General features: G+C 41.6%; 1 protein-coding gene across 1 annotated transcript in view; it reads right to left on the bottom strand.

The window, feature by feature from the left end:
* Positions 1-650: 650 nt before the first annotated feature.
* Positions 651-18,044, bottom strand: part of cntnap1 (contactin associated protein 1) — a 28,716-nt gene continuing 11,322 nt past the window's right edge. The window contains exons 3-25 of the mRNA XM_030058338.1: positions 15,800-15,901; positions 14,945-15,138; positions 14,491-14,644; positions 13,710-13,913; positions 13,212-13,396; positions 11,912-12,061; positions 11,414-11,675; positions 11,120-11,269; positions 10,844-11,018; positions 9,982-10,088; positions 9,746-9,868; positions 8,446-8,649; positions 8,191-8,347; positions 7,972-8,099; positions 7,689-7,862; positions 7,363-7,581; positions 6,997-7,236; positions 6,613-6,852; positions 6,291-6,418; positions 5,480-5,573; positions 5,140-5,370; positions 5,008-5,052; positions 651-862 (exon numbers count right to left, since the gene is read on the bottom strand). Of these exons, the coding sequence (XP_029914198.1) occupies positions 663-862; positions 5,008-5,052; positions 5,140-5,370; positions 5,480-5,573; positions 6,291-6,418; positions 6,613-6,852; positions 6,997-7,236; positions 7,363-7,581; positions 7,689-7,862; positions 7,972-8,099; positions 8,191-8,347; positions 8,446-8,649; positions 9,746-9,868; positions 9,982-10,088; positions 10,844-11,018; positions 11,120-11,269; positions 11,414-11,675; positions 11,912-12,061; positions 13,212-13,396; positions 13,710-13,913; positions 14,491-14,644; positions 14,945-15,138; positions 15,800-15,901 (3,866 nt within the window). The 3' untranslated portion in view covers positions 651-662. The remainder of the gene's footprint in view (positions 863-5,007; positions 5,053-5,139; positions 5,371-5,479; positions 5,574-6,290; positions 6,419-6,612; positions 6,853-6,996; positions 7,237-7,362; positions 7,582-7,688; positions 7,863-7,971; positions 8,100-8,190; positions 8,348-8,445; positions 8,650-9,745; positions 9,869-9,981; positions 10,089-10,843; positions 11,019-11,119; positions 11,270-11,413; positions 11,676-11,911; positions 12,062-13,211; positions 13,397-13,709; positions 13,914-14,490; positions 14,645-14,944; positions 15,139-15,799; positions 15,902-18,044) is intronic.

Here is an 18,044-nt window from a genome sequence, read left to right as displayed (position 1 = left end):
ACTGCTGTGGCTCATTGCACCAGCTCTCAGATGTGCTCTGGCTCACTGCTCCAACCCAAGAAGGGCAATGAGCTGCGGTGTCATAAATGGCTCGAGAGAGATTGTCATCAAAAGGTATACCGGTAGATGATATTTAATCTGTACAGTAAGATATTGTTAGCTTGAAATCTCCTCAAAAAAATGGCCCAGACAAAAAGCAATAAAAGGCTGAATACCGAGGCTTGAATTGTGAATCGTTGCTTCAAATCCCATTCCCACAGTGTCTAATCGAAACCTCTATCTGAATGACCTATTGAACTGTAGTTACTTCTGATCAAGCTTGCTCTGATGAGGCACTTCAGTATTTCACCCTGCAATACAGTAGTGAGACTTGTTGGCTACTCACGCAATATGGGGCTTGATTTGAACTTTGAACCCAGCAAAACTAAAACCTAGCAAAATACTATGTAGAGCACCAGGCATCAGATCCCACTTAACTGGGGTAAGGAACACAAACCAAAAGGTTAATTTAAAAAAAAAAAAAAAAAAAAAAAACAATAAGGTTGAAGGAATTATAAAACATAATACAGGTATCTGTGGTTGTTTTAAGTGCCATTTAACCCTCCCCGTCACCCACCCCGCCATATTAAAACCCCGCCCTCTTTCCCACAGGTCCCATGAGGCTATTCGCTCCTGAAATCCTCTTCAATTTCTGGGAGGTTCTTCTTTTCTCTCCTCAGGGTCTCGGTCAGCGGCCTGGAGCTGCTCGGGGACTCCAGGTTCTTGGGTTCGTTGGTGTGGTAGCTGCCCTTCTGCTGGTACACGTAGATGTAGATGCTGTACAAGCCGCCGAACAGCAGCAACACCGCCATGAGGACAATGACTGAGGAAGACAACAAGCTCAGTTAGATGCAGATCATTCAAGCATAATCTGCAACAACCTGTGAAAAGAAGCCTGAGAGATATTACTGAGGATAAGGAGGAAGCACTAATTCACCACGTCAGAGCTATATTATCAGATTTTGTGACTCTTAGGTGTTTTTTTTTTATGTTGGCAACATCATCTCACCACGCTCAGAGCTCATTCCTGGGCTATTTTTGTACGGCCCTTCCTAGAAATCACTTGTCAGTCACACAGTGTGTCCAGAACTGCGACATCTTTTCTCTCGGATTTTCATGTTTAATACGGCATCGACTTCAAAATGCTTCAAAGTGCATTAAGGTGCATTTTGCAGCTGGGTTCCTACTCAGAATCAGAAATCAGAATCAGAAATACTTTATTGATCCCTGAGGGGAAGTTGAAAATAAATAAATAAATAAATACTCGCTGGAACAACCTGACAGAGGACCTGACATCTGCTGCAGCTGTGCCTTCCTTTGCCTCAAGACTTTAAAATCTTTCTTTGGTTTGTGTGTGTACACGGCACAAAAAGTCTTGTTTTTAAGGTAAGGTAAGGCAAGGTAAACATTTAAAAGAAAATCTGCCTGCCAGTGGGATGAGAAAATAAAATTTGTTATGTAAATGTTGTAAATATGTATGGAAATATGTGTATTTATTTTTTTGGGGGGGGTGTTACATTCGGGGTGTTGCATTTAGTATAGGAGGAGGAGCTTTACATGTACCTTCCTTTATTTATGTTATTTGTGTGATATTCTTAATATTTTACTATAGTGACATATATTCATACATTTTTAAGGTAAAGCACTCTGAGTTTGTGGAAGTGAAATAAAATGGAATGAAATAATAATAGTGTTATATAATTAAAGGTGACTTGACTAGTCCTGATTAAGTTTGAGTTTCTGTTGGCGGTGCTCTTTTCTCTGTCTGTTCAACAATAGTGGCGATTGATGCCCCTCTTATATTTATTCCCAAAAAACTATAAGCATAAAATGTACGATTTGCTGTGGGCCAAAGAGACTTACCAGACAACAAATGTAAAAAAAATTAAGAGGGCAATGCAGGCACTCCAAATGCCAGGAAAAGTGATATTTCCAGGAAATGGAAATATTAAAAAGCCTTCATTGTAGTTGCTAAATCGTTAAAAGAGCCGACATTTTTCGACCACTGTAGGTCTTCGTAGGGGCTTTAACGCTACAGTGACGCCTTTTTAATATTCTCCTCCTCGCTGTCCTTTTTCCTGATATTTGGAGTGCCTGTTTCGCCCTCTCGTTTGAAGTACTCCATTTTCCCCTTTTCCAAGAGCACCCGACACATCCTCGATCTTTGATCATATAGAACAGCCAGTCACCTTCTTCCTTTTTTTTCTGTTTCTCAAATGTAGGACCTTCCCTATAGTGCCTCTAGGTTGGATTACCATTGTGTTGCATCATTTAGCAATAGACAGCAGCAAAACAGGCATTTATTTGCATGAAAATATTGCCAGATAATCCGTGAACTTAAGTGATATTGTCACAGGGACATGGGCAGAATGCAATATTTCCTTTAGTTAATCATTGTGGCAGAATTTATTCACTGCTGGCAGAACTGCACCTTTAATAGAACTTGAGACAAGAGGTGCAATTTCTCAGACAGCGCAAAATGATCATGAGCAGTACATCAATCAAGGATGATGTCTGATAACCAGGGGAGGTCATTGTCTGGATGCCTGAATAGCCCACTAATCTCTAATGACACGCTGATGTTCTGCATTAGCATAATACCTCTGCATCTGAATGATCTATTAAGCTAAAGCATCTACCAGTGATGAATAGTAAGAGAGGGCCCATGTAGGCTAAATATAGCTGATCCAGGGAGGGACTCAGACAGGGATGGAGCAGAGAGTCTCTGAGCTGCTTCCTAATCCTAGGAGTCCAGCCTCTCATATTCAACAGGGAGGAAATGCTCTACTTTTATTCGTGCATCGCTAATACAGTGCCGCAGACGGTCCCCCTTGTCTCGCCGCTCCACATGTCGTCTTGTAATGAGGCGCGGCGTTGCCATGCGGTATTAAAAGGGTGAGCAACTCGTAGGGAGGAAAAGGAAAGGTGTGTCTGAAAGGTGCATTAATCTGAACGCCTATTTGTGACGAACCACAGGTCACACGATGATTTCTCCCTTCTGCTCACCCTGAACAGCCCCTTTTTTTAATCTTTTTCCTAAGCTCTTATTCTGTTTCATTTCCTTGAATTTTTTATTACGTGATCATTCTGCTGTGACTGCAATATTGTCAGGGGACTAAGATATTGACCTTTGCACTCCTGATCACCAAAATTAAAAGCAACAAATGACTGTAGTTTGATTATACGGAAATTAAAGATTAGTGCACTCACTACAAGTACCTTTAATGTCAGCACAAAGCCTAAGATGTATGTAGATGTAAATTTAAGGGTAATAAATACATAAAAGGCAGATCATTTTTGATATTAGGTCATATGTTCCTGACAAATAGGTCTCTCTTTCCTGATACTTACTATTCTTACATATTCAGCTGTATGCAAAGAGGAATAATCCGACTTCAGCTGGATGAAATCAGAAATAAAGCATTAAAAAGGTGTGCTCACTTACTTGTAGCCTACTTGATTCTGTCCAACATTTAATACTCTCAGTTAGAGCCCTGAATTGACACTCAAAAGGCCACGCTGAAATCTGACAACCCTGCTCTAATTTGGGATTAGAGGATTTCAGGAAAATAGGAGAGAGATTTTCAAACTGCTGATTTGTGTCAGCAGGGAGGGGAAGAGTGAATAAAATAGAGAAAATGACAAGGCAGAGATTTGAAAATGAATTGAATTAACCTCTAATATGCCAGATCTATTTTTTTTTTCCTCTGAGGAAAATTAAGCGTAAACAACAGGCTTCTGGGATCCCAAATAAAATGTTTTACATAAACATATATATTTTAAGTTTAAAACCGTCCCAAAGAAAGGATTATATGCAATCATTCATTTGTATCGTTTTATTATTACTACTACTATTTCATTTCTTTTTTATTTTAAAATGATGAAGACATCCCTTGGACCAATTACTAACAAGTAAACAAATGTTTTGGCGCCGCCGCTTAGTCAAATTAATTTGAAGCAACGAGAGGCTGAATTTTCTTATTTTTAGTGAATATCCAATCAGTGCAGCCTGAGCTAGTTATATCTGAACTCATTATTTTGCTGTTGTTGCTGCTGTTGCTGTTGTTGTTTTTGTGTTTTGGATGAGGTGAAGACCTTCATTGTCATCATCCGAAGTTTCACAATCAAATTTATCTGCCGCATCTTCAAACTCCCTCGTTGCCTCATCATTACCATTCTCATCAGTGCTTCGACACCCTTCACAACAACTCTGATCCTCGCTGATTACACTGATTACATCTTGGACAGTTTATCATTTTCTCTCTATTGTTAGAAAAATAGAATATGAATTATTAAATAGCACACTGATAAAAATCCTCTATTGTGTGATGTACACATGTGAAAGACAAGTAACAGGCTAATGAATTTATCCATGTTGAGAAATAATTCACAAAATATATGACTTACTTTAGAGTAATGATATTAAACATGTCTTTTTCATGTAAAGACACACAAATCTACATAGTTGATTTAATTTTTCAACTGTGAAGTAAAAGCCCAATGTACTTGTACTTCACATGAGTTTTACATTACCTGATATAACCCAAATTAGCTGTGTTACTTCTGGCATGGCTTAGGAAAAAAAAAAATAAATTCTTGGTATAACCTCATTACAGAAAAATGTCCACATTTGGAGCAAGTTCCATGTGGCTGTCCCATCAAATTCCTGCCATCGTGTGAAAATAACTTCTTCCAAGTGAGACTGAAAATGTCTACCATATGGTGCTAAATACTCACAGGGTTGTTGTTTTGTGTTAGAGGGAAAAAAATGTTATTATGGCAAACTGGCTTTTAGGGAAGGTTACAGAAGTGTATGTCACAACTGGATTTTTTTTTTTTTTTTCAAATTGTAAAACTATTCATTACTGACCATGCTACAGATTCACCAGTGTGGAAATGCTTTGTTACATCTAAATGTGTACAAAGGAACATATGACCAGGCAGTATTTAATGCAGAAAAAAACTTACCTGTTATCCAAAACAAGCCCAGATCATCGTGGATATAGAAATATTCTGGAGGGGGAAAAGTACACACATGAGTGGATGAAGTCAATCATATTCTCTTTATGTTTTAGTGCATTATGGGACACAGAAACTCACCTATGCCAGTGAACCAGGGGTCCACCTCCCACGGTACGTAACCCAAGATAGGAGGGAAGGCACCGCAGTTGGATTCGGAGACGTAGCCTTGCGTGGTTACCGGGGGGTCCGTTTCATTTGGCCGGAAGAAAGCCTTCAGAGGGGCGTAGACGTTGTACCTCACCCCAGATATGCAGCCGATAAAGCCGGGAGCGTTGTGCCTCTGGATCTCATAGTCAATGTCACCGACCTCTGAGGGGAAAGAGAGAAGAATCGAAATATCCTGTTGAAAGTCTGTAGAAAAGCGGCAGGATAAATGTATGAAATGTGATCATCAATAACTGGTACATGAGATTTTTACCCATTACTCTGCCCAGGAACATGGACTTGGGAGAGTCAAACCTGGCATCCTCCACTAAGGTTATCTTTTCCACTATGGGCTCCATGTAATCGACCTGTAGGTGAGGGGTAATATCACACGCATTTCATCGTTAGAGCGCTGTCATAAATACACAAAGAGTAAATGAACAGATATATGGAAAACTATAATAATAAAATAATAAGAGCAACACATTTTTTTATTGAACACAGAGTTAGTGTTTTTAAAGATAAACAAAAATGTTCAGCAATTGAGAATAAATTAATAAAAAATGAGTGCATGCACATGTGCAGAACAACTGATAAAAGCATTAAATCACCATAAAAGATAAAGGAAAAGCACGCTTTTAAAAATGTATCTCTAAGAGGGGATATTGAGATGTGAAGCCTGATCTCTGGCTATTGCAGAGCCTAGAAGCCCTGACGGAGAGGGCAAGCTGACCTTTTGTCCTCAGTTTTGATGGCAAAACTAAAAAGCGCTGCCCGAGGAGGTTAAAAGCTCAGAGATATAGCAGCGGAGGGCTGCAGCCATTAGCCACAGTGCAGCTAAAATTGGAATAATATGTTGTTTTCTCATTGTTCTCAGGGTTAGAGACCGTAGCTGATGCATGACGAAATAAAAGCATGGATCATTTTCCAGGTATTTTAAGGACAAAAAAAAAGGGTCTAATTTTAGAAAGTCATTGAAATGTTCAGCTGAGGACAAAACAACTGCACGGCTGTCTTAACATGCATGTCCAATACAATAAGCCACAGATCAGAGTGTGCGTGGTGACAGTGTTGCGAGCAGGCACCTGTGTCTTGATGGTCCTGTTGTGTCTGGTTATGTTAACGTAGTGCGGGTATCCATCTGCCAGGTTTCTGTGAGTCAGCTGGTATTTATGGGTTATCAGTCCTAACTTATACCTCAGATCAAGGCTACCTGCGGAGGCAGAGGTGACGAAGGAATCAGCAGCACATAATGATGAATCACTGCTTTTCATCAACAGCTTGTGTAGAGTTACTGTATGATTCAGCTCAGTGAAAGGGATTAATCCACTGCCCCACAAATTCAATCCGATTTAAGAAGTAATCGCATCCCTCTGCTTGACTTGACTTGTTATGCGGTTTTCCTACCGTCATTCTTGAGGATGACAGCCATGTAGTCCTGTACAAAGGAGCTGATGTACAGCAACACGGCTGGAGTGTGAAGGGTGCTGAAACTGAACTCGATGTCATCAGCTGTGTCGTTGTAGCCGAGGCTGAAGTTGTCGTAGTGCGGATCAATCCAGTTGGCCCATGCCGCCTCGTCTGATATGGGCTTCTTTCGTATGTTGTACCTTAGCCATGAGCCAATCTCAAAGTAGGCTCCAATATCTTGGAAAAGAGCACCGTGGAATTAGACTTATGCTCCAAAGTACTGACCATAGTTCAATTAGGATTTTGCTCATGCTGCAGATTATGATAACCACTAAAGACGTTTTTCCTTTAAGAAACAAGGCAAAATATCTGTAAACTCACCTCTGTGGCAATAGAAACCATCGAACGCTGTGTTGTTACAGTCACACGTGTAGGAAGCGTAGCCTTCCATGCACTGACCGCCATTGCGACATGGTATGCTAGCATTGAGACACTCGCCAGTACAGTTCCTCCGTATACCTTGCTCTTCATTTACTTTGCTCTCTAGATCCAGAGGGACACCATTCATCCGTAACCCCCGAATACAGCCCAGGAAAGGCCTCAGGGTGCGGTTCGCTGCGCCTGGGTGCCCAAGAGACCCATTATCAGTAGCTGTTAATATTTATGATACGTTTTTGTAGGACACAAAACAAATCTGTGCGATACCAGTTTTAAATTCAAATTCTACTCATCATTCAGCCAACCTACCTACAAGGATCGGATGTGTAAACTGCATGGTGACAAAAGTCTGACCCGGAAAACGTTTGACAGCCCAAGGTTGGTAATCGACCTTGATCCGGGCCAGCTTCACATTGATCTCAGCATGGACAAAGTGCCATTCATTATCATTGAGTGGCACGGGAGACTTCAGTGTCACATTAAGGATGCCATCTCCGACCATGAATACAAATGCAAGATTATGAGTGGCTAGGAGAGGACAGAAGGAAAAAGAAAGAAGAACAAAGAGTTACACAAGACTCTATTGAACCTTTTTTTGAACTACCGAACCAGCTGAGTGAAATCAATCAACTCACTATTGAGTTCTATGCGTATGAAGTTACGAAGCTGATCATCAGAGTTTTCCAGGAAGACACAGTTGCTGCGATAGGTTTTGAAATGGAAGGAGATGTCAGCGCTGGAGCCGGGCCTGAAGGTGGGGAAGGTGATGTAGGTGGGCTTGGTGAAGGCTATCGTGTTCCAGGTGTTTCCTGTGAGAGGCAGCGGAGTGGTGATTTAAAAAAAACAGCCCCCCAGCCATTCACATAATACATACACATCCTTATGCATATTGGTATAACCTGGAATATGTGAACTTACTGTCGCCATGGCAACGGAGGGGCCCTACAGTGAAGTGTGCTTCTGAGCCGACCCTGTTGGTGTCGCCTACCACCACCTTCCTAACAGGCAGGTGGTCTCTGAAGTCCAAGTAGCCCTTGTCTGAGTACCTGAAATGTCAAATGAGGGGGGTGGGGGAGTTAAAGCTCCATATAAATGTCACAAGCACGAGTTAAAACTGCTAAATGATTCCTATCTTACCACTGTCTGTAGTCAGCATCACAGTTGCACTGAAACTTGGGGTCAGTGCAGGTTTGGTTGACAGAGCAGCCACACTTCTGGACCTCCCGGAACGCTCCACCCCAGTAATAGTGACTCTCATTGTTGCGACCAATCCAGTAACCAAAAGGTCTCCCATCTAAAAGCGAGTGAAAAGTGACCACATGTGGATGAGCGTGTCTGTAAACTTTCCTGAATTCCCCACTGACCCTCCGCACACAGGCCAACCCCACTTACTGGGTGTGTTCAGGAGGCGGGACTTGTAGCAGGAGTAGTCGATCCACTGCTCGCAGTACATGGAGGTGTTCGCCAGAGCGGTGACACTGTCCCAGGAAGCATTCCAGTAGTTGACCTCTCCTATGAACGGCTGGTCTATTGAACTCCCAGTCACCTTGGTGCCACTCACACGGTCATGCATAATCACTGTCCAAGCCTTATACGCTGCGCACAAAGACACAACATATACAGGTTATAGTTATGATGAAACAGTAAATTTTACTAACAAGCATACGAGACAATACTGCAGTGAAAGAGGAAGATAGAGGCAATAAGAAAATAACAAGAAGACATTCAGTAGAGCACAGATCCCCGTCAAGGTCACAGCTGGAACTTACAGGCCTGTTTGTAATAAACCATTCCTCCTTCCAGCGATTCTATTGTCAGGATATGCATCTTTTAGCCAATTAGGGAGGGGAAGATCGTCAGCGCCACCCTGACCCATGACCAGCCTCCCCATCAGGTTTTGTGAGGTTATGGTGGGAGCATTCGTGTGTTTAGGCCCATCCCTTTTAGGAAAATTGTTATAAAACACCCCATTCTGGCCAATCAGCATGAAATGACGGTCAGTGCTGCATTGATCCATGACCAACCATCACAATGGGTTTCCTGATGGCACGTGGATGACAACAGAAACTATGGCCCTGTTTGTGCCCAAAAAGTTAATCACTTCTTTGCTGGGCCATGACCATTCGTTCCACCGAGTTAAATCCCTCCAGCACTTTTAGAGTTATCCTGCTGACAGACAGACGGACAGATGGACAGGGGCAATTATGTAAACCCCCTGCCGGCGGTTTCACCTCCTTTGCAGAGGTAAAACCTGAGGGTAGAAGAGAGCACAGTAATTTTGGATTGAGGGGATTTTAATGTCTGATATGAGTCAACACATTTGGTATTTTGAGGAAAACCTGCAGTCTGAGGTATCTGAATGGGCAGTACAAGGTTAATGTATTTGAGTGATGAGATTTGCTAGATGCATCCTTTTTGTTTCATTTATTACATCACACAAACACAAATACAGAGAAACAGATGGACCTGTCTTGTTCCATACAGACTTTTAATTTCCCATGAAATTTCAGTACACCTTCCTGGTAACACCACAGGAATGTGATAACTAATGTTCTCTGTCCAACTGCTCATCAACACCCCACAGAGGATCCTGCAACTCTACAGCAATACCATCCATATAGTTTCAACATCATTTCACACACTCCTGATGATTCTGCATTTGCGGACAGGCTTGGTGACAGTGATTACTTACACTTCATTTTGCACCACACTTCAAACGGTTTCAGGGGTCCGCTGAGATCAGGATCGATGGTGTAGTTGCCTGACCAATATTTGCCATCGAGCCTGTAAGCCTCGCATGACTCTTTGTACACCGCTGTATAGGAAAATTGATCCATTTGTTATTATCAGTAAGAAATATAGCATGGTTTGCTGTAGTTGTAATTAGCTGTCAGGAAACACAAGCTAATATTACCAGCCAGCACTTACACATGTGACAGACTTCCCCTTTATAGCCTGTGTTCTCACAAATGCAAATGAAGTCATCCCAGGACTGAATACATCTGCCTTCATGTTCGCATGGATTTGGTGTACATCTGCAAACAAAATAAAGGGATATTTTAAGGATTTTGAGGTCACAAAAGTGAGAGGGTAGATGATTTTCTTATCTGGCTAGTTAAAACAGTCGACATTCCTGTCTCCTATTCTGTCTCTCTTTTCTCTGTGATCTCTGTTTCTTTTTTTACAGCTCTCAGACACGTTTTACGGGGTGAGAATTACTAGGAGGTGATGAATGTTGTCAACGGCAAACATGTGATGTCTCACAATAAAAACCCATATAATTTATGGTGCAATGCAGCATCTGTCAGTGCCAAATGTCTAACATGCATCTTGCATGAGATCAGATGAGACTATAAAAGATCTAACATGATGTATGGCTATGACAGTGATTCAGACAGCCTGGCACATATAGCCCTGAGAAAGAAGACGCTCTCCATACAAGGAAATGTCCATTTTAACAAGTAATTTAATCTCATTTCAGTCTTAAAATCTAAGACAAGACAAGAGAAAAAAAATCACCTCAGCTTGACTTTTCTACATTACAGACATCAGAGTAAGGTAAAATGTTTCACTATCACAAAAAAAAGATTATTTTGATTGGGAATACCTGGGCCCCATTGCTGACATTTCTTTCTTCTTTAGCAAAAGATTTTAAGATCCCTAAATGCCTCAAATGACTTGGTAAGACAGATAATTTTTTTTTTTTGCAGTGCAAGAGTTGTGTATATCATTATGTCATTTTTCTCTCCAGGATATGTTTTTGTACATGAGCTAAATCCCTGTTGCCCACCTGTCAGTGATGCCGCAGGTGCCTAACAACAGCTCAGCATAGCGCCCCCACTGGCGCTGCAGTATAATGTCAATATCAAGCTGCTCGTTGTCTATGTAGATTTGCTGCATGCAGCCATGGAAGTGGTTTAGCTTGGTCTCACATTTCCGTATTGTGTTGTTGGTTTTGGGACACCCTGAAAGCAGAAACATAGGGGTTTTAACCTTAACAACAGCAAAAAACGGTTCCTATGTTAATAACGGCAGTTGTCAGATGTTGTTTTCGCCATCACCTCACCTCCAAAAAAGTAGCGGTCCCCTGTCCGAATTGTGAAGGGATTGGTGATCTTCAGTGGAGAGCCCTCCTCTTCGTCAATGGTGAGGGTCAGCAGGTTGTCTCTGGCTGCAAGATCCACTGTATGCCAGTAGCCATCATTCAATCTGTATCCTAGAGAGAGGAGAACAGTCTATGATAGAATGACTCTGTGGTCAATATAGAAATCACATTAAAAAGTGTTACATAATCCTATATGTGCCTAAATCTTCAAAACCAACATAATATCGAACGAGGACAGAGATTTTGTTGGCCCACCTGCAGCAAACTGCAGTTTCTTTTTGTTAGGCTGGAATATCGTGACGTTGACTTGTCCCTCGCTCAGGCCCAGCTCCAGAGCGCCCAGGTCATCGGCAAAGCGCGTAAACATCAGCAGCCCAGTGTAGTCCCAGGACCGGAACTTAAACTTGACAAACATACGAGGCCTCCTGAAGAAGCCTGGCACCTGCAGGTAGTTGTTGGGTCCGGCGAACGTCATGGGTTTGAGCAGAATGTCACGACAGGCATAATGCATCTTTTTCTGAGGGGGGAAAAGACAAATCACAAAAATTACTGCTCAATTTAGCTGGAAGCCTTATGCATTAAGATGATAATATTGGGAATGTGAGCCTGAAAATGATAAAATAAGGTAATTAAGGCTAATAATGATTAGTGATGATGATCAGCTTATGAATCAAACAGGTTACCTTGAAATAGTGATATTATGATTAGAGTGCCATGATTAATGGAACAATCAAGGTTAATTAAGGATTTTACCTTTCGTGGGATGCGGATCTCTGGTTCTTCTCTCTGGGCCATGTCAATGATGTTGATCCCATTGATGAAGACGTTCTCCAAGCAGCCTCGGAAATTTGGCGTGGTGGGGAGGTGAGGCATGTTGCTCTCTATTACACCACCTACATATAACTAAGAGCCAGAGGTTGAGCCAGTCAGTCATTCTCGATCTGCACCACAACTGACATTTTATTAGGCAATATTTGCATGTCACATAATGGCCAGGGAGAATACTCCATTCTGATTGGCTGGAGGCTTGTCCATCAAAGCCGTTAGACAGCAATCACAGACATCTAATACAACTGTCGGATCAGTGTTGTAAAATAACCCGCAGGCAAGACTACAGTATTCTAACTTCCATGTAATCAATATTTTGAATACATGGTTTTATAAGCTGCAATATTGCAATATTTCATCCCAAGTGTACAGGTGTAAACAGGCCACGGCAGTTCTCTAAAGCTGGCAGCAGGACTCTGAGGTCTGGAGAACTTCTTGTCAGAAAACGCTGGTTAATGAGATCTTGTGCATCTTAAGGCAGCCATTTCACTGGCTTTGAGTTTGAAGACCCACTTCCCAGAGACAGTACCTCTGATTTGTTATTCTGTTTGGGCAGTAATACTTTCTTAGTTTAGCTATGCTAAAATTAAAAATGGATGAAAATTTTGACTTGACTTGCTTTGGATTTTTCAGAAGTGTGCTCTTGACATTAAACTGAGTATATGAGGCCTTTGCAGCTTCTTAGCTTGAAGACTACTCCAAAATACTAATGTAATGGCGTATTGACCAACAGGCTACAGTGAATTTGTTTCATTAAAATTGGCTGATAGCCTGTGGTACATGGGAGAGAGAAATTTGTAGTTTTAGTAGTCTGTCCTCACAACAATCAATAATGCAAATACAGAACCTTTTGATGACGTTTTTGCCGTCATTCATTCGGCCTACAATGTAACTGGCATGGAGCATTGTTGTTCATAGGATAATACACAAGTGAGGACCAGCACCATGCTCTGCCCAAGTGCAGTTTTATTGGTTTGAAGCTGCATGAATCATGAGCCTCCATCCATTTCTAACTATCTGCTCTGCTTGAACCTCTCCAGACCCCTATTACACAGAGCAAGATTATGGCCTTAATAGTGTGTCACTGCTAGCAGAAAATATGAAATGGGAAACTGGGGGGGGGGAAATGTAATGCATTTAACATACAGCTCCTTGAGCATTATCCCCTTCTTATCTCTTAGCTATTGCTTTACATGCTGCACTGTTACTGCAATGCTCCATGTACCTGTTTGTCCAGATCAAGGTGGGTGAATTCTCCATTGCAAATGGCTGTCACTGTCTGACTGTCCACGGTGAAGTTCACCTGTCGACCGTAACGTTTGATGGTAACATAGTGCCAGTGTTGGTCGTCAAGAATATTGCCTGCGGTCAGTGTGGTGCGACCATCTACTTTGTGCACTGTGCTGCTTCCTGTAAAAGGGACAGGAGGAAATAAAAGGAAAGCAAATGCTGTAATCATATCCAGGCCTTGAATAAATGAGATTAGATGCTGAAACTCTCCTATTATCATCCCCAGTCATCAGTCTAACCAGCAATACTAAGATTTCCTCCCAGATGCCATTTCTTAATATCTTTATATCTCTATTGAATAAGGCAAGCTTCTTTCTGAGAGAAATCACTGTCACTGCCAAGAAGACATTTTCCTTACCCAACAATTACAACTGAGTCTGTTCCACAAATCAAATTTCTACATTACTTTCCCAACAAATGGTTCTGTTTGTACCAAGGCTAATGTGGAGATAAAGCCGCCCTTTCTTCAGTTCCAAAGTGAAAAGGTCTCCTTGGACCCCTTCACTGTGTAAAAGCAGACCATCCTGCTCCAGGGTCTTAAAGTTTATGGCAATGTGGTCCTGTAGCGTGCGGGACCTGTCTCCTGGGTACATGTAGACCACTGAGTCATCCCCATTGTACTGAAGGACATAGGAGTCTGAAACAAAGGCAAATACACAGTTCAGGAAAGTAAAGAAGTATTTTGAATTTCCAAAAATGAATGCCAATGTTAAGACAAATAATTTAAATTATTTATTACATGGCACTTTTCAGATTTTATACACTGCAAAATGACGAAAGTCATTTAGTCTCATCCTCAAAATCTTTTTTTTTTTCTTCAAACAAGTGATAAAATCGACCAGTGGGATGAGATATTCCTACTTGAAAGCTCTGTAAACAAGTTGATTAGCAATGGAAACAGTGGGATTATCTCATCCCACTGGCAGATTTTTTACATTGGTTTTAAGAAAAACAGGATTATGGAACTTAATATGAGACTGATTGACTTGTTCGGATGGATTTTTTGCATTTTATTAACAGACTCAACAGTAATACATAGTTAATATTAGAGAACATTAGCCTAGGAATCTTTTCCTGGTGCTAGGAAAATATCATGCAGCAAATTTGTAGCGGACATAGTGGCATATTTAGCGGATGTGATGGGGCACTGGTATTGCACAGTGTCAATGGATGTGCATCAGAGACAGTAAATCCCACTATGTGATCATTTTTACCGTAGGAGCAGCCAAACAGCTCGAGCCGCACACCGATCTTCCCTCCATTCTCAGTGTTCCACGCCAGAGGCAGCAGACGAATGTGTTTAGCAGTGAAGGCGTAATGGAAGACATTCCTCTTCACCTGATAGTAGTTCCAGTTCCCAGGCATTGTCTGCACACAGGGGAGAGGGAGTGAGGAGTGAGAGTTATTGGATCACTGCAGAGGTGTTACGCCTTATTAAACCACTGGAGATGAACAGATGAATAGATTAGCTTTGTCAGTTCTGAGTGTTAATATGCTGCACCGTATCAGTGCCAGTCTTTAGAGACAATGAATATAATAAAACACCCACTGATTGCAGAACAGCCAATAACAGATTGCATGTGAATAATAGTAGCCAATCTATGCCTCATTCCTGTTTCCCCCCTCACCAAACCCCTATCTGGAAAATTCTGCCTCAGTTGCACCCACCGAGTTGCCTCCTTTCATGATGTAGGGGGTCCAGGAGTCAGGTCGATCTCCATAGAGCAGGGTGTACTTAGTGACCCAGTCATAGGAGTTGAAGGTTCCCTGGGTAGCGATGGCCACCAGTCGATACTTCCTGCCAAGGTCTACCTGCAGCCATGGCTGTCTGTCCCTGGGGGAAGGGGACCAGCCGCTGCTTCCTGAGAAAATGAGGACAGTTAGGAGGTAGTATGTTATATTCAGAAGTCCCAAGTTGTGGATACATTTCAGCAAATCATCCATCTTATGATTTCCCTCCACCGTTCATATTCCCACATCAGCCATATTGAATTTATTTCATAGCTAGGATGGAAAACTCTGCACAGCAAGTAAAGCCCACGCTGTGTCCTGTGGTTGTAAATGTCAAAAATCAAACAAACATTTATCATTTCACATATATTCCACTGAAAGTCATACCAGACAGTAACAACCAGAATCTAGCCCAGGTTGTATATGTTCCTGGGCCATAAGTTCCCTCAATGAAATTTGTTTCAGAGGACATAGATATTATGGGAATTTTTCTTGTTTTTATAGGATAGGATTGTATGTTATCAATGTCTAATGTTATGTATGTGGCTAATGTTGTTCATGCCAACATTAATGCCAACTTTGTTAATGTTTTGTAATATTAACAAAAATTGTGTTTGAATAAGAAAGTATCTTTGGAAGCAGCTTGACCATAAGCACCAATTTAGATACAGGTTCAAGATATAAAAATGGCCACTTTGAAATATAAAGTCAGTGGAGTGAAATCAAGAGATGGACTGTACTTAAAGGGACAATTTGTTGATGAAGTAACACTAACACAGATTAATAACTTACCATACAATTTGGCAAAATTAGCAGAGTAGAGGAAGTTATATCTGGAGGAGGCCAGGAAGGAGGAGGCATACAGCCCAGACACCAGCGGATCGACACATTCTCCTGGTAATGGCGATAAAAAAGAGAGACAAAGGGGAAGCTGTGAACCATAGGAGTTCTCTGAACACAGCATCGGCTACCGCTTTCACTTGACACATTTCTGGGCGACAAAGTCAGATACAGCTGTGTGGCCTGATAAGCGAGGATCATTTGGATTTTAATTAGTGGATGGTGTGTGCTCTGTGAGACACATACAATGAAATTTTGGCCACATCAATCCAATTAAATTCACAAGAAAGGGCAAACTCATTTAGTCTTTCTGCTGCATAAAACGTTCAGTTAACAAGTCAAATCTTCATAATCCACAGTGCCTGGTGCACAGTCCCTAATGCCATAAAATGTTCCCTCATAAGGAGGAGAACTGGTGCTTGTAAATCTAATCAAAAGTCCCAAGATCCACTCCTAGATACAGTGCATTGTCCTAACAACATAATTTCTATTTGGATGGGGTACAATCAGCTGTAATTCATAAGACAAGCAGTCACAGATTGTTCCTACAGTCTCTGAAATAAACAACTACCATTTTCAAGATAATATGTAACACCTTCTGCCTAGGTTTTGCCCTGGGTCTGAGAGTTTCAGGTTTGCAGAGACAAAATGCAGCCCATGAGCAGCAGAGTTGCAGTCAAACAGAGATAGCCAGGCTGAGTCTTGGTGAGAGCTGGTGCCATTATGCGTGTGGTTATGGGACTGATAGGACCATCATCCATCTGCTCAGGCTCACTCCCTGACCTATCGCTATTAAAATGGACTATAATTCTAGCTAATCTTGTTTGTGTCTCTGCTTAGGATAAACACGACATGTACTCAACTCTGGCTGCAAGAAAAGCATTGCCTCATTTCAGATGCCAAAATATGTTCTTAAATGCTCCTAAGAGCTTTTATAAGACATAGCCCGAAAACAGATCAATGATTCAGTTTTACTTGAATACAAATATTGAAAGGACAACACACCAGGGAGTCATGTGACGACATGGAGAAGGATGGCTGCTTGAGGAGGAAACTCCAGAACCATTGTCATTCACTTTGCCTTAAACTGTTGACATAAATGATATTTTCATTTTAATCTCAAATTCCCAGGCTTAATACTCAACCCACCTACAAAGGAAATTGCCAATTCCTCAAAAAACAATGTTAATACAACTCATGAACTCAACATTGAGGCTCCAGCGCTAACTGGAAAGACAGACAGTCTTCCCCAAACGACCTGAATGTCTTTGTAGTTGGACCAACATCTAACTCTGCAGTTCTTGAGCTTCTGTAAAAGCTGTCTGAGGACCAAACGAGACACTTCTGCTGTTGGGGAGAAATTAGCCAATGTTCTTCCTTGGATGTCCAGCACAGAGGCTCATCTGGACTATGCTAGAAGAGACAGAGAAACAATACCATGACTGCCTTTTGGACGTATTCTCGGGAGATGGAGAAGTTAAATACCAAGGTAGTCGAATATGAGGACAGGGAAAGACAGGTGAATTCACACATTTAAGGGTTCCCAGAACACTGCGAGGATAAAGATGTCATATTTTTCCTAAAGAGATCCTTCATGCTGACTTTCCAGGAGGCCTGCATTTGGAGCTCACTTACAGATCTCTGGCTCCTATTAAGACTACGGCTCCCTCAAGGCATTTCACTGTACATTTTCTAAGATTTCAGTAAAAACAACGTGTGAGAAAGCCAGCGAAATCATAGATGTATGCTGGCAAGGACATAAAACAAGCTTCTTCCAGACTTTCTCAAAGGCTACTCATGATCGACAACACTCCTTCCTGGGATGTAAAAGACTGCTTCACACAGCTAAGATCCTGTTCAACAATGGAGGTCCTGCTGTTCTATTCTTCATTGTGCCTGGGGGTACTTTATTATTTTGATGACCCGAAGAAGGCCTTGTAGTGCATCCAAAACCTTTCAACGTTACCCCAGATAGTAAACTGTTCTCACAGCTAGTGAAAAACACTGAATAACACTGGCAAGGCAATTTGATTGATTGATGAGGGCTTATTGTGAATCAGTTTTCTATGGTTTTCTTTTTTTTTTTTTTTTTTTTAGCTTCTCTTCACTCTGTTGTGATGCTGGAAAGAGGGGGCATTCATGTATCTTAGAATCTGGATTTGCTGCTTGGTCTTGGACTTACATGACCATCTCTTAA

The sequence above is a fragment of the Myripristis murdjan genome, chromosome 8 (genome assembly GCF_902150065.1).
Source record: "Myripristis murdjan chromosome 8, fMyrMur1.1, whole genome shotgun sequence".
NCBI lineage: Eukaryota > Metazoa > Chordata > Actinopteri > Holocentriformes > Holocentridae > Myripristis > Myripristis murdjan.
The sequence above is the reverse complement of the archived record's forward strand: the minus strand, read 5'-3'. Positions and strand labels throughout refer to the sequence as shown.